Source organism: Hibiscus syriacus, unplaced genomic scaffold (assembly GCF_006381635.1).
Source record: "Hibiscus syriacus cultivar Baekdansim isolate YM2019G1 unplaced genomic scaffold, ASM638163v2 tig00110989_pilon, whole genome shotgun sequence".
In the NCBI taxonomy this organism is placed as follows: domain Eukaryota; kingdom Viridiplantae; phylum Streptophyta; class Magnoliopsida; order Malvales; family Malvaceae; genus Hibiscus; species Hibiscus syriacus.
Window position 1 is genome coordinate 738,658 of NW_024062943.1, and position 14,218 is coordinate 752,875.

General features: G+C 30.8%; 1 protein-coding gene across 1 annotated transcript; it reads right to left on the bottom strand.

Moving 5' to 3' along the window:
• Positions 1-5,948: 5,948 nt before the first annotated feature.
• LOC120149131 (myosin-binding protein 2-like) lies at positions 5,949-9,120 on the bottom strand. Its single transcript, XM_039162020.1, has 3 exons — positions 7,679-9,120; positions 7,418-7,576; positions 5,949-7,327 (listed from the first exon to the last, which is right to left on the bottom strand). The coding sequence occupies exons 1-3, from the start codon at positions 8,973-8,975 to the stop codon at positions 5,955-5,957; spliced, it is 2,829 nt and encodes a 942-aa protein (XP_039017951.1). The 5' UTR covers positions 8,976-9,120; the 3' UTR covers positions 5,949-5,954.
• Positions 9,121-14,218: the final 5,098 nt, after the last annotated feature.

Genomic DNA, 14,218 nt, shown 5'->3' on the forward strand with positions numbered 1-14,218 from the left:
TATATCAGAAACGTAGCTTAATTGCGATAAACGGATCGAATCGGGTGATAAATCAATGAAAGACAGCTTACCGGGTTCGAATTTGGCGAAACAGACTTCGGATTCGGATTCAGGACGTCGAAAGCATTAAATATGACTTTTCGGAAATTTGGAATTTTCGTTCAAAATCAAAGTCAACGAGTTTGACTGGCAATTTCAAGGTCTTCAGGTTCAAATTTCGAATAACGGACAGCGGAATCGGATTTGGAATGTCGAAAAATGTCAGGATATGTATATTCGGTCAAAGTCAAAGGTCGTTTATTACCTGGTCAAAGTCAGTCAAAGTTTTGGTCAACGGTGGTCAACGCCGATCAATGGTCAACGGGTCAACGGTCAACGGGTCAACAGGTCGGGTCGGGTAAACGGGTTGGGTTGGGTTATGACCAGTTAACTATGCACCAAAACCGGTCAAACCGGTCACTTTTATCTTCCCCACGCGCAGTGACAGTGCGTGGGGGCGTGTGAACAGTGCCCTGATATCGTAAAATTCCCGAAAAATTCCTAAACATTATTTTAAGCGATTTCGAGATACGTACAAAGCTCGGTTCAAATTTTTGAATGGCGGAGAGCTCGATTTCAACGAATCGAAAACTTTGACTGCTTCACCTCCTCACGCGCCGCCGTCGACGGAGACCAAGGATGACACCGGCGAACACGGAACGATGCAACGAACACGATGGTGCGGGAGGTGTCGTAAACGGATGACCCGATCGTCGTGAATCGATGAAAAACCAACTAAAACCGAGTTATTACCGACTATAATTTCGACTGAAATTAACGACGAACGGCGACGATTCACGACAAAAGGTTTGAGGGGTTTTGTTCCTCGTTCGACAACGAACACGATGGTGGTTTCGGCTCGTCGATCGGAGGTCGGACGGCGAGTAGATCGGAGTTCAAAGAGGGGTTGATGAAGAGGAAAATCTGAAAAAATTTCCAGAAAACATACGGGGAGAGATTTATAATTCTCTCCAAAATAAAAATGGCTAAATCATGGGTTTAGCCACTGAATTTCCTAAACTTCTTAAAACGGTCTGCCAACTTTGAAATCTTATAATTTAATCCCTAATTTCTTTCAAAAATACCAATTAAATTCACCAATTTATATTTTCTTAAATTTAGCCCCTAAATTGGGGTGTTACATCAATAGTGTAGATTACTATATTTTGAACATTGTCATATAAATGTCATGACGATAAATGTTTGATTTCATTGGTCAAAAGGTTAGATTTATTTTTTTCTCAGATTAAAGGTCACATTTAATACAAAAACAATTATAGACTACATTAGTTTTATTTAAAAAAAAGTTTTAGGACCTTAAATATTACTAAGCATAATTTTCATTTTAATAACACTTTTGTGTGTCTTGTTGAAAATAATATTTTTGTGTATTTTTCCATTTAATTAATGTCTAATATAAATTAATATTATATTCTTATTATAAACTAAATTTTTATTTATTTATAAATATTTTTATCAACTTTATTATTTTATATTTGTATAGCTCGCATATTCAATTTACCAGAATAACATTGTTTGATATAATTATATTATATTTTAATTTAATTATTTAATAATTATTTGTTCATCTATATTTTCAAAACTAGATACCAAATATATTTTCAATATTTTATTTCTGAATTCAGCTTTTTATTTATATTAATAAAAAATATTTTTTAATTTTTAAAAAAATATTTTCTAAAAATAAAAATAGGAAATAAAAACTAAAAATATTTTCTAAAACAAATTGACCCTATTATTCTTGATTCTTGATTTTTAAAAAAAAACATTTAAGGCCCAAATAACCCATTACATATCTTGACCGAGATCTAAACTAATTAACTCAAACTCGGGTCAAATGGCCCACTAAATCTTTTAGCGGTTAATCAAGCTACTCGTGAATATTCCTCGATCAAATCTTTAGGTAAAACAAAATTTTAATAGTATGAGGTAATAAAAATATATCTATTTAAAAAAAATTAATGTGTTGACAATTTGTATATATCTTATAAAATGTTGTTCGAATTTAGAATCTCTAGAGAGAATAAGGGTCCGTTTGGTTTTAAAAAATATATTATATTTTCATTTTTCATAAAATATAGAAAATATTGAAGAAAACGTATTAAGTTGTAAAATTAAAAAATAATTTTTGGACAATGAAAAAAATAAGTGAAAATATGAAAATATAAAAAAGATGTTTTCAGTATTTTCATTAAAATTATTTTGAAAATTCAAAAAGTAAGGAAATATTATATCTAGATTTTTAATTTAATTTACACGTTTTAAATTATTCTAATAATTTTTTGATTTTATACTATTTAAAACCCTTAAACTTTTGTAAAAATGTCAATATGGTCCCAATATAATCCTTAAATTAATTTTTAATAATTTAATTTTGTAGTATTTTTATATTTAATTTATTGAATATCTTAATAATTGTTTACATTTTATATTTTTAATTTAAATAAATTTTTAATTTTTTAAAAATTAATAAGTCCTCTAACTTTTTAAAATAATCAATTAAGTCCATGCACCACACCATCGTCCATCGAGTACTGTTACATCAGTATCGTGAACTTCACATCAATATTGTAGATTATAACATCAACATTTTTCTAAGTTTAACGATCACATTTGGTTAAAAAAAAGTTTACGGACTACACTAATTATTTTTTTCCAAAAGTTTGAGGGTCTCAATTACCACTAAACATATTTTTTTATGTTAACGATACTTTTGTGTGCTATTACTTATAACAGTATTTTTGTGTATTTTTTAAATTTAATTAATCTCTAATATACATTAACATTATATTCTTATTATAAACCATAAATTTCGTAGTATGGAATTTCTTATCAATTATATTGTTTTATATTTGTATAACTCATATGTTAAATTTATATAATGATTTTTAATAATTATAATCTAATTTAATTATTTTATTTATTTCTATTTTAAAAAAAAAAGATACCAAATATATTTTTAGTATTTTAGTTTTGAATTCAAGTTTCCATTTATATTAATGAAATATGTTTTCTAATTTTCAAAATGTTAAAAATAAAAACTACTTTTTAAAAAACAGAAAATAGAAAATATTTTCTAAAACCTAACCGACTTTAATATTTTTTTACCATTGAGATAATTCATTGTGTTAAGTAGAACAAACTTTTTTTTTTTCTGTTTTTTAGTAATACAGAAATGCTAACTCAAGCTAAGTACCATCACTCAGCACTGGGGAGACCACCTCACTCGGAGCACTTCGATAGTGAACAACTCGAACTGGTTTTCCCCTTGCTATAGCCGCAAGCTTATCAGCAACTTGGTTGGTTTCCCGATAGACATGACAAACACTAGTCTGCCCATCCATTTCAAGCATCTTACGAATAAAGGATATTAACACCCTTCCCTCACTGTTCTGGGGCGGTCCGGTGATAAGTTCCTCCGCTTTGGCGCAGTCTGTTTCTACTTCAACTCTCTTGAAGTCTAAATTCCATGCATAATGCAAAACATCATGGATTGCCCACAGCTCTGCAAATAGAATCGAAGTACCAATACTTGGAGAGAAATCGAAGACCCAGGCTCCCTGAGAATTCCGAATGACGACTCTTGCCGCTGCCATGTTTCCAGGTCCTCCGACAGCTCCATCTGTGTTTGCTAGTAAAACAAACTTTTTAATTTGCAAGTCAGTTATGAAGTATCCATTAACTTATATAACCCTTTCAATATACTCTTTCAGGTCACTAGTAAAAGCACTAGAATTACTCGTCATTTACTAGTTAAGACAAGTAACGTTGTTGCAACAATAACAAACTACTTAGACCAACACATAATTCAATATCAAATCAATCTAGTACTGAACCTTTATAAGGCTTGAAAGAAAAAAATGGTTATCCCAAAGAAAAATTCCAAAAGAGGAAACAACAGTGGAAGTAAACTCTATTAAGTTGTAATTCTTTAAGGTGGAACTTTGAAACATTTAGTGATATTTTTAGTTTATATTTAGTTTTTATATTTTTTATGCAAGCATAAACCTAATAGTACTTGATGAATTTGCAGCAAGATTGTTTAATGTTTATATTTTGATGTTGTGTCATTGCAATAGGAACATTATCTGATTTTATAACCAAATAGAGATAGGGCACTAAACCAAACTGAGTTTTGCATCTTTATGGTGAGGCTTAGCCATGGAAGCATGAACAATGTATTTTTTAATATTGTGGAGTGATTATAAGGTATTATTTGGTTAGAACTTTCTTAATTAATTGGCAATTCACATATCCTATAGATGTAGTTGTTAGAACCTAAAACTCGAGACTTCTAAAGAGAATAATATTCGCTTTCACCGAGAATATTTATAAGTTGAGAATGATTGACAATGTTAAGGGATGGTTCAAGAAAATTATTGATTAAGAGTTAAGAAAATAGACACCCAGGACTTATGTACAAAGTCATTCTATTAATTAGTTAAACTGCAACAGAAGATAAAGAATCAAACAAACATCATTTTACCTAAACCACCATCTATGAATATGAGTAATAGATTCTCAAGTGCACACTAAAACTAGCAACACACGAATCTCAACCAATATTGAAAATTACAAATTGCAGTTTGATCTAAAGCTAAACTGTCCTACGTAACATATGATGAGAAAGAAAAAAGAATGTTAGTTCATTCCTCTTCAAAAAGGACGCATTAAGACACGTACAAAATCACACCCATTTATGTAACTCGAAACATTATGAAAATAAGATAATACATTTACCCTCAAACTACCTTCGATAACTAAATGATCTCTGTCGTTTTATTAATTCCTTTTTGAAAGTCCAGATTTCATCCTTTCTTTCACAATACCAACAAAATTCCCTTGAATCTAATATGAAAAATTTCAATTATATCAACCAATAAGAGGTATAATAGATATCTAGTGAAAAATTGATGTATGAGTTATTTATAATTTAGTCCTTATTTTGGTTTCTATGCTTATAATCTTGATCATCATCGTCATAATTAATTTATTAACATTTCTAGTAATTTACTAAAGAACTGTTGCTAGACTGTTAGGTGGTGTTTTATGCTTAAAGCATAGCCGAGTTGTGAAAGGCATCTTGGCTTCTTGTTCTCAAAATAATATGCACTTCACAGTTGTTTTCATACTTTACAGCAAAGAATATGTAGTATACAAGAAGAAAAACCACAGCTTTAAGACAACATAAACAATGCAAGCACTCACTTTATATACTTACAGATGGATGCATGTGTATACATGTTACTGAACTTTACCCTCCAGAAATAGAAACAGACCCAAACCAGGTGATGAAATGATGCAACAGATGAGATGGAAAATGGGGTTATTTACCCTTTCTTTCCCTTGAGAATATTATGCAAAAAAGAAATGAAAAAAAGGGCTTCCTAGTTCTAATTGTATGAATAAACTAATGTTAATGCATCTGGCAAAGGAATCATTGTTGGATCACTCCAGCTCTTCAAGCCATGCCCTTTTTCTCCACAAAATGCCAGCTTGGCTTTCACCTTACTAAGCTTTGCACACACACAAACATATACACTCACCATCTTCCTTTTGCTCGAAAAGGTGATGAAGAGCTGAGAACATCAAACAGACCACAGCAGAAGCTTCCCTCTCCATTAAGGGACTTTCACAATTGAAAATTCTTGAAAATGTGGAATTCTAATTCCATCTGTGTCATTGACCCTCACCTTGGTATCTCTTTTTCCTAATCCGAAATGTGCAGTGGTTATGCAACTCCATTTGAGCATTCTAAAATAATCACAGAACATAATATCGATAATGTACCATTAGGTAACAGGAAAAAGTTAACTCTATGATATGCATAAAGGAAGAAGCAGATTAGGATTTACCAATTAGCCTTCCAAGTGTATGTATTCTGATGCATGCAACTATATAACAGCGTCTCCAATACTCCTTACTCGGAGTTCAACACTCCTTAAATCGCGAAGATGTTGTAAAATTTCTTGAAGAAGATAGATTCCTTTATCTCCTTTCCTCAAGGAGCTAATGCAGTGCTTTAGAAACTCCCGATCTGCCTCAAGTGCTTGCAGTCTCTCATAAACATGATCCACTTCTTCCTCAATAGCCAGCTTTTTGCTCTCTAGCTCGGAATTGGCGGGTGAGGGCAGTTGCAAGGCAACATGGTAGAAGCCATTTTCTTGTCCATTCAATATCCCATCCTCAATCTCTGCATCAGCGGCATCAAAAAGTGGGAGGAGTCTCTTTGCATTTGCAGCCATGAGATTTTTCTCTTGGTGATGTTTCCCATTCACTCCCTCGAAATGACCATTGGCAACCCCATTTGCTGCGTAGGTGATATCCGAACTCTCATAGAAGCCATTTCCGTTCTCTTTAAACAAATATTCAACTGATTTTACATCCTCTAAATGTTCCTCTTCATCATTCAATGAAACCAGTTTCTCTTCCAAGACTTTGAGCTGCTCTAGGATCGATAGCCTCTCTTCCTCGAAGCTAGCCAATGATTCCTCTAGATACAAAACTGCATCAACAGGGGTATTCTGGTTGCTGTCCTCTTGATGGTTGCCAAAGCTATCTTCTTCCTTTGGTTCATGGTTCAAATCGACTGATGGTCCATCACTGTCTTCTGCATTGCTGCAAGATGCAGAGGTTGCACTCCTAGTGGTGTCATCAGTCCTCCTCCGCATTATAATTTTTTCTTTCATCTCGTATTCCTGCACCCTCATACGATATATCTCCAACTCCTTCTCAAGCTCCGCCTTCTCTTTCTCCCTCTTGACCATAAGCTCATTCAGGAGCTGCAAAGCTTCCTGGTCATACTCGGACTGTTCGTCCATCATCCTCTGATACTGCAAGGCTTCCATCTGCATTGCCGCCTTCTCTTCTTGAAGCCGGTTTATCATTTCCATCGTCTGGCTCGCTGCTACAGCAGAAGCACTCCTCTCTTCCTCGAGTTCGGTATACAATGCATTTAAAGCCTTCCTTTCAGCTTTTAGTGCTGATTTCAACTTCTCAACAGTCAGTAGCCCATCCGCACCCTCAGTGTCACTAAGAACACTTGCATCCAACGAATCTTCCGCTCCCAATTCTCCTTTTTCGAGCAATGGCAACCTCTTGTGCAACAGGTGGATACTGTCTATCGAAGTGGGTGTATCAAGAACTTTATCATTGTCCATCTCATTAAGCTGTGAAGTTACTGATAAATGGTTTCTTACTGCTAGGTCACATGTTGCAACTGTCATAGTTTTAAACTGTATCGTTTCTTCCTCGGCATTCTCGGAACCTAAAGTAAAGGAACAAAAGATAAACACGTCAAACAAAAGATTAAAGTAAAAAATTAAAAGACAATTCTAAATTTGAAATTAAGGCTTACCATGATCATCATCTACATGCAATTGAGAAGAACTGGAGGAGGGATCTTCTGTAAATTCAAACAAAAGTTGCATTTGAATATCTTCAATTGGTTCATGATCAGGAATATCTGTCCCTATTGAGACCTCTGCTTCAATTTCATCATTTTGCACATCACAGGCTGCCAAAAAAATTGACAAATTTACTCAGACTTTTAATCTTAAAACAACTAAAACAATGGGAATTTCGTAAATATTCAAATTAATTTGGATTAAAAAAGTACCTTGATTAACATCTACTCCCATTTTCCCTTCCCCTATTGCAGCATTTCCTTGAACTTCATCAGCTTCATTCAAAGGGGTCAAATTAGCTTGAACGTGCTCATCTTCCTCTCTTGCATGTGTTGAAAATATCTCCTCCATCTCGTTGGACCGCATCGGTTCAACCACTGCAACAATGGCTTCATTCTCACTTTCATGGGGTGAAATTAATGTCACTTTCTCTCCTGAATTGCGACTATTCTCCACCGTCTCTTTGAATGGTGTCCCGGAATGCAAATTGAAGTCCAATATAACATCTCCATTACCACCTATACCTAGTTCTTCCTCTCTAAATTTGTATTTTCTTTGGCTTTCCATAGCAACAGAATCCATCAATTCAACTGGAATCAAATGGCAATCATCCCCTTCGATGTAGAACTCGAGATGCACAGATTGAATTCCGGGAGACTCCTCTTTGCTAGCACCCACTTGAGTCAACTCGTTGACATCCAATGAAACAAGATCCTTCTCTACAACCCCAGCAACTTTATCATCTTCATCAGCAGCCATTTGATTGCAGTCAAAACTGGAAATAAAACATGAAAGCTCCTCTTTTTCCAATTGATCTTTAACACCCTCATCATCATCACCACCACCAGATAAGATCTCAACTCTATTGTTTTCTTGAACCCTTTGTTCATCTTCCTTAAAATAAACCAAAATATCTGATCTGATACCATCTGGAGCATCATCATCAAATCCTCCATCTTCAGCAATTAAATTCCCTTTCTGGGGATAATCCAAAAACCCCCAAGAAGGCTTAATCAGGAGATAAGGAAAGTTCCACTTTTTCACCAACACCACACCGCAACAAGAACACTTGGAATTCTCTTCACTATTTTCCATCACTTTATCACCATCATGCTTCATCAATGGGAAAAAAGCTAACTTCTTTGACAAGTCACAACAATCCGACCGCGAGGAGGACAAGCAATCCCCACACATATCTTGAGATTCCGCTAGTTTTCGATGATTCGAACAATAACCCAGTCTAGAAATCTCGTTGGCATGATCATCACACACGAGATCTTTGTGAGAGTTGTTGTACTTTGATGGCTCAAAGACACGATCGAGCCTTGAACACCAAAGGCAAGGCCTTTGAAGACCGAAGTAATCGGCTAATTTGATGATCAGATAAGAGAAGAGAGCATTCAGGAGGACGAGAACGATCAGAATCCATTCCAGCAATGCATAGGCAAGAACAAGAGTGATCCTGTTTGTATTTTTATGCAACATGGTTGCAAATTTATTGGCCGCCATTAATGAAGCTCCTTGGTTTCTTCTATGTACAGAGAGATTTAGAAGTTGTTCGAAGGAACAAAAACAAAACGAAATGAAAAGAAAAGAAAAAGAGAGGATTGAGAAAATTTGGGAATGAAAAGAGGGAAATTGAAAGGGTTTTGAATAAGAAAGAGAACGGAGCCTGGGGAGTAGTATGGGTAAGCAATGGACGCGTCTAAGAACACTTAAAAAGCTTGGAAATAAATAAATTAATAATATATGTTTCTCACAATATCCATACTTATAATTTAAAACTCCAACTAGAGAATTAAATGGTTAATATACTAAAAGACCCTTCAATTTTGTTATTTTATTGAAATAAGTCCTTATCCTTTTATTGCATCCTAATAAACCTTGAAATTAAACTGGTAACAAATTAGCTCTTAATTTTTCTGTTTATATCGAACTAAATAAGTGTTATATAATAGTAAAATGTTATCAATCATATTATATATTTTTTAATTTTACTATGTTAAAAAATTAAATAATTAAATTAAGTTTAATTCGATTGATATTATTATTATTATATAAAAGGATATGGAATGAATATATAAATACTCAATATTTTTATCAACAATCTCAAGAGCATATAATTAAAAGCTCTCAGTTAATATATTTTCTCTTTTATAAGTTATGAGTTCAGTACATAAGGAACAAAATTCACTTTTCTCCTCTCCTGGGTGGAAATTGTTCAGAAAATATCAAAAAATTTCTTCTATTTGTAGATGAGTAGTACTATACAAATCAAGCGACTTCAGTAATTAAAGGGATAATTCTCATTCTCAAATATCTCAGGTTTAAGCACCAGCAGAGTATATTAACAAAATAGATGAGTAATATCTAAACAATTTTAGTATTATATAAAAAAGATATTAAATCATTAATTGATTATATAACTATAAAATATATATTTAAAATTAGTTATTAATTATCAAATAAAATAAAATTTGAACTACAAAATATATAATTAATTAATGATGTAATGGTTTAATTATAATTTTAGTAGTATGAGAGGATTATAATGGATTATATGTTTTATAATTATTTTTAATCATTGACAATGCACACATTAATGAAAACATAGCTACTCGGATTTAGGATTTCAAAAGAAAACAACATTCTTAAAAAAAAAATTATTTTTCAATCAGTACACAGATTTACTTAAATAAAGAAACAAATCACTTATTTGATGCTCAATTGAATTGGATTAATGGAGAGTTTGGATAATATTACAAAAGATTGGTTACAATGACGACGTAAAAATAATACAGAAAATGACTTTAATTTAATATAAATATAAATATATGAATATTACAGGGTTTAGTATTGTATTTATGTAATAATTGGCCCACCAAACCTTTACCAATGAATTGGTGGACAATTGAGGGGTCCATTTAGGAAGCCACGTTACCAGATGCATCTCATTATGCAAACTCCATTTTTACCCTCATCAATCCTTCTTTTTGTTTTTTTCTTAAATATTTATATTTTTTGTTCTAATTATTTTACTGTTTTCAATCAATTTAATATTTATATTTTTTTATTTATCAATTTAACTCTTTATTAGACAAAAACTCTTTATACTAAGATAATAGATAAAATAAAAGTTTATGAATTAAACCAACGAAAAGTATTAAAATATTAAAATGAAAAATATACTATAATACAAAAATCAAATTAAATATTAAGCCTTTATTTTAAATTATGTCTCGCTGGCTAACTTAACCATCTTTTACTCTTATTCTTATCTTTTTGTATAAGAAAAGAAATAAATTGTCTAACTTCCAAATTCTACCCTATAATCTCTTAATTTTCAATCCTCTTTTGCATTCTGTTTACAATATATACTATATAGTAATATTTTAACATATAATCAATATATTATATGCAATTAATAATGCTTTTAAAAAATAAATTGTAACATTGAGACATTGATTTAAAGAAAATATTATCTAGAATATATTATATGCAATTAATAATGCTTTTAAAAATAAATTTTAACATTGAGACATTGATTTAAGAAAATATTATCTAGGATTTTATTTTTCCTCCATTTTTTATGATTCCTTTTATTTGTCTAGAACGATGATATCACCTGCCTTTGACTTGAACAGTTGTTATTCATTGTTTTTGGGGTAAATTACGTATGTAGTACTTAAACTATCAATTTAGTTTTAAATCTTTTAAATTTCTCAAAATCATATTTAATTATTAGTTTTTGTTCCATTTTAGTATCATGTTGTTAAAAACTTAACGTGTTTAGTATCTAAACTATCAATTTTAGTATGATTTAATACCTAAACTTTCAATTTTCTTAAAATTTATCGTTAAATTTTGAACGGAGTACTAAAATGAAACAAAACAAAACTTTAAGTATGTTTTTAAAAAATAAAATTTTAGATATTAAAATAAATCAAAACTGATAGTTTAAGTACTAAATACATAATTTAATCGTATTTTTCTATATTATTTCATATATTTTGTCATATTCTTTACTCTATTTTTATCCACGCTCTATTCTTTTTCTTTTCCATGTTTTTGAGTTTTTTTTTATAAAATTTGTTAATGATTTTTTTGTTCTTTTAATATATTTCATGTTTTTTACTTTAGGACTGATTTGTTGTTTATTTAGCTATTTTGATTATCTACTCTTACACTGGATCTTTAAATTAGTTCTATCATATTGATAATAGGGTCGGCCCTGGATCATGGCAGAAGGGGCACCCTAGGGCTCACAAATTAATTTTTTTTAGTATAATGTTTTTATTTTTCTTATAATAAATAAAAAATTATAAAATAAAATAGATTAATCTATGAATTTAGTACCTAAACTATTAGTTTTGATCCGTTTTAATATCTAAACTTTTAATTTTTTTTTAAATCATATCTAACGTTTAGTTTTCATTTCATTTTAGTACCTCACCGCTAAAAGCTTAACGCATTTAGTACATAAACTATTTGTTTTAGTTTGTTTTAGTACCTAAAATTTAAAAAAAATAAAAATCAACCTTAAATTTTGAATGGGTACTAAAATGAAATAAAAACTACAATTTTTAATGGAGGGTACTAAAATGAAACAGAAACTAAACTTTAGGTATGATTTTGAAAAAATTGAAAGTTTATGTACTAAAGTAAATCAAAACTGGTAGTTTAGGACCTTTAGGTGCTAAACATGTAATTTATCCAATAAAATAATGAGGCCATGAATTTATTAAGGTGTCAATTGTCATTATTGAATTTTATATTAACGTCAATAAATTGTTCTTCCATAAAATTCTAATTCAATATTTATTTCCTAAAATTCAAAAAAATCAATTGAACCTCTTTAATTTTGGTTTTTCCAAATTCCTACCATCAATTCACCAAATCTCTTTCCCGATTTTTCATATCAATGAAAAAAAATTATTAACGTTATTTTTTTCTTCAAAACTTAATGAGAGGAATAAATTTAAGTATAATTAGTATGCTTCTTTTCTCTTTCATGTTTCATGATTCCTCTTAAAATCATTATTCTCATTTTTTTAATTTATCATATTTCTCTCACACGTAAAGTCACAATTGTTTATCATCAATTGTGGTGCTCGAATCATATTGAATATTGTTCATAAAATTCTAGGTAGATCACATTTTCAATTTTTTTCTTTTAATTTTTATATATTTTCAAATTCTAGATGAGATCTTTTTTTCATTTTAAAATATTATGTTATGTATTGAGAAAAATATGATGAAAAACATTGATGTTGACAATATCATCAATGATTTTGCATAAAAAAATTATCAAATGTAATATTTTTATACGTATTTGTATTCTTAATTATATTTTTTGACATCTTTTATGTTGTAATGAATTACTATTTTTTTATTTAATAAAAAATCGAATAAAATAAGTCCAATCAACTTGAGTCCCGTAAAAAATTATCTATCTTTTCATTCTTTTCTTTTAATATTTTATTTTTTTAGGTTTCTCCTTTATGATTTAGTTTTTTTAAGTGTCTTTGAATATATTTTTTTAATTTAGGGTTTGAGATCTTCATTTTAAAATTTAGAATATAGTAAATCTTTTAAGTTTTGACCCAGATTTATATGAGAAGTTGTGATAAAATATATAGGGGCTATAGCCTTATAGGATAGAGATAAGGTGATGAAAGTGGTAAATTAAAGATGAGTTTGAAGTTATCAACAATCAGTTGGTTTAGAAGGATGAGATATTAAATTTTTTAAATAAGATCAAATGCTTAAATTCTGGCGTTTGTGAATGGAGCAAACTGGGTTGGGAAGATCAACCTCACCTCTGCAGTACCCGATTTAGATTAATCAATCAATAGATCACATACCGATAATTAATTTGAGTTTGAAGTTGAATAGGACTACGATAAAAAAAGAATAATGATAATGGGTGACTATATTTAGGTGGAAGATGAATTGCTGGCCAGACAAGTTTGAGTTACTTGAATTTTAAAGTCAAAAAAGAAAAATGATAATAGGTGACTATATTTAGGTGGAAGATGAATTGTCGACCAGACATTTTAAGTTTGAGTTATTCGAATTTTAAGGTTATAATGTTGAATGTCGTAAGATTTGATGCTAACAAAAGGTACCGAAGCAAGCAAGTGGAAATGTGGAATTAAGGGGGGAAATTCCATGAATTCACACATTTGAGATGATGTCACCTAATCATCCTTATTCATGAAATTACAACCCAATTTTCAATTTGGTAGGCAAAAGGTTGCACCGTCCCCACCCACCCATTCCCTTTATCTTCCTCTTTTTACTTTAGAAAATAGAATCTTCTTGTTTCCATTTTTATTTGTACACCATTATTCCTTCTCATAATCTTTTCAAGGTTCATCTATACTTAATCATAGTCATGGACAAATATTACATTATTTGCATTTACTCATATGTTGGAATTTAGATTTCAAATCAATTGGATGTTAAATTTGTTCTATATTGTTTATTTTTAGCAGTCTAACAGAAGCATCGAGTGTGAATGCATAGCTGGCTATAACCGATTGTAACTGTGTCATACACGTGGCATTAGCTGTATGGATCAGTTGTTAGTTAGTTAGTAAGTTGTTAGCAAACTGTTAGTAAAGCTGTTAGATCTGGCTACACTAGCTACAGTTACAATATATATAAGTTGGATATGGTTCAGTAGTACGTATATAAGTTTTCCCATTATATTCTTCTTAGTAACCTTCATTCCAACATGGTATCTCTCG